The sequence below is a fragment of the Orycteropus afer genome, unplaced genomic scaffold, assembly GCF_000298275.1.
Source record: "Orycteropus afer afer isolate SDZICR_OR568_19922 unplaced genomic scaffold, OryAfe1.0 scaffold00158, whole genome shotgun sequence".
In the NCBI taxonomy this organism is placed as follows: Eukaryota; Metazoa; Chordata; class Mammalia; order Tubulidentata; family Orycteropodidae; genus Orycteropus; species Orycteropus afer.
The window spans coordinates 2,141,732-2,143,295 of record NW_006921745.1 but is presented as its reverse complement, the minus strand read 5'-3'; the positions used below and the strand labels follow the sequence as shown (position 1 = coordinate 2,143,295).

Genomic DNA, 1,564 nt, shown 5'->3' with positions numbered 1-1,564 from the left:
GGGCTTCTTATGCACAGGGAGACAGCTCAGGGTGCAGGAGAGTATGGAGAGATGGTCACTGGGAAGAGGTGGCTGTGGGGAGGAAGTGGGAGGGGAGCTGTTGTATTGTGGTAAACTGTGGTCAATGACATGAGACAAAGTATATGTGAACTGTCGTATGGAAAGTGAATTTGCTCTGTAAATCTTCACCCAAATAAAAACAAATAAATTAAAAAAAAAAAAATCTATAGCTTTTTCTTAAAGGATCCATGTCTCCTAAAAAGGTCAAGACTCACTCACATGGAGGTTAAGACACATCAAACCAGTACTCTACTCACCTGAAATAGTAACAGCACAGAAGCTAACCTCCCTTTAATGTCTAGGTGAACTAGAGGTAGAGTTTTAAGTTTGAAGGATCAAAATTAATCAGAAAATGCTTTTTGATGGGTGGGTGGGGGGACTCTAAATTTTAATTTATTTTTATTAAAATTTTAACTTAATATTTTCAAGTAATCAAATCTTAACACATGAAGAAAATACAGTAGAATACCTCTTGATTCAGTAAGATATCTGAACATGGTTTTGCACACTCCACATTTCCCCTGAAAACTGTGTAGTAAAATGGATTATGTTTTTCTCATAAACATTTGAGAGTTGTATTTCAGATTTGACATCCAGTAAATCAGATTGTACCAGCAGTATGTCATAAAAGCAAATCTACGTAACCTTGAATATGCACAAATATGTAATACTTCTCTAAGTCATGGAAATTTGAAGATTAAGCCTTAACTTACAAGACACGGAAGGGATCTAAGCAATTATCTATTCCAGCTGCTTCAGACTGTTTTTGGGGGGTTCAAGGCCCTCCATCCCCACTTTAATCCAAGCAACACTCCTTTTAGTTTTATATATTTAAACTTCCATAAAACATGCTATTTGGAGGAAAAGGCAGCGCCTTTACAATAATGGTGTGTGTGGGAGTGAGGAGTTGAATGCTTTTAATGAAGACTGAGCTCATTTTGCAGATAAAGAACCTGAGACCCAAAACATTTAGATTTTGTTTTGTGAACTATATATGTTTTTATTTGTCATACAAAACAGCAATTTAAATGTATATGGTAATTGTATGGAGGATAACCAGAAATTCAAATTCCAGATGTTTAGCTTCCTAGCTGCATGTTCTTAGAGACATCAAAACATCTCTGACTCTCAGTAACCTCGTCCAAAAAAGGTTAATTATAATATCTTTAGCATTCTTATTGCGTTAGTAGAATTTAGAATTTATCTGGGAATACAATCTTGATTACCCAAGTTTTTTTTAAAAAAAAAGCATTTTGAACTATTGCACTAATTATTTTTTAAAATGGTTTTGTATCATCTAAATGTTTGAAGTCCTCCCTCCCCCAACCCAACCTTGTCCTTAAAAAAAAACACTGAAAAATAAGCTACACATCTTTATTATTAAAGGGGACACAATAAATTACTTTTTTAAGTGGACCATGATACATCATTTTAAACTAAACTATGAGTTTTTCCTCAGGTCTTAAAGAATGCGCAGAAGAGATGGTCAAAAACAAATTGGAAG

At 34.5% G+C, this 1,564-nt stretch overlaps 1 protein-coding gene across 1 annotated transcript in view; it reads left to right on the top strand.

Annotated features, from left to right (window-relative positions):
* ESF1 (ESF1 nucleolar pre-rRNA processing protein homolog) overlaps positions 1 to 1,564 on the top strand; it is a 104,209-nt gene that overhangs the window by 84,885 nt on the left and 17,760 nt on the right. The window contains exon 9 of the mRNA XM_007946384.2: positions 1,520 to 1,557. Coding sequence (XP_007944575.1) covers positions 1,520 to 1,557 — 38 coding nt within the window. The remainder of the gene's footprint in view (positions 1 to 1,519; positions 1,558 to 1,564) is intronic.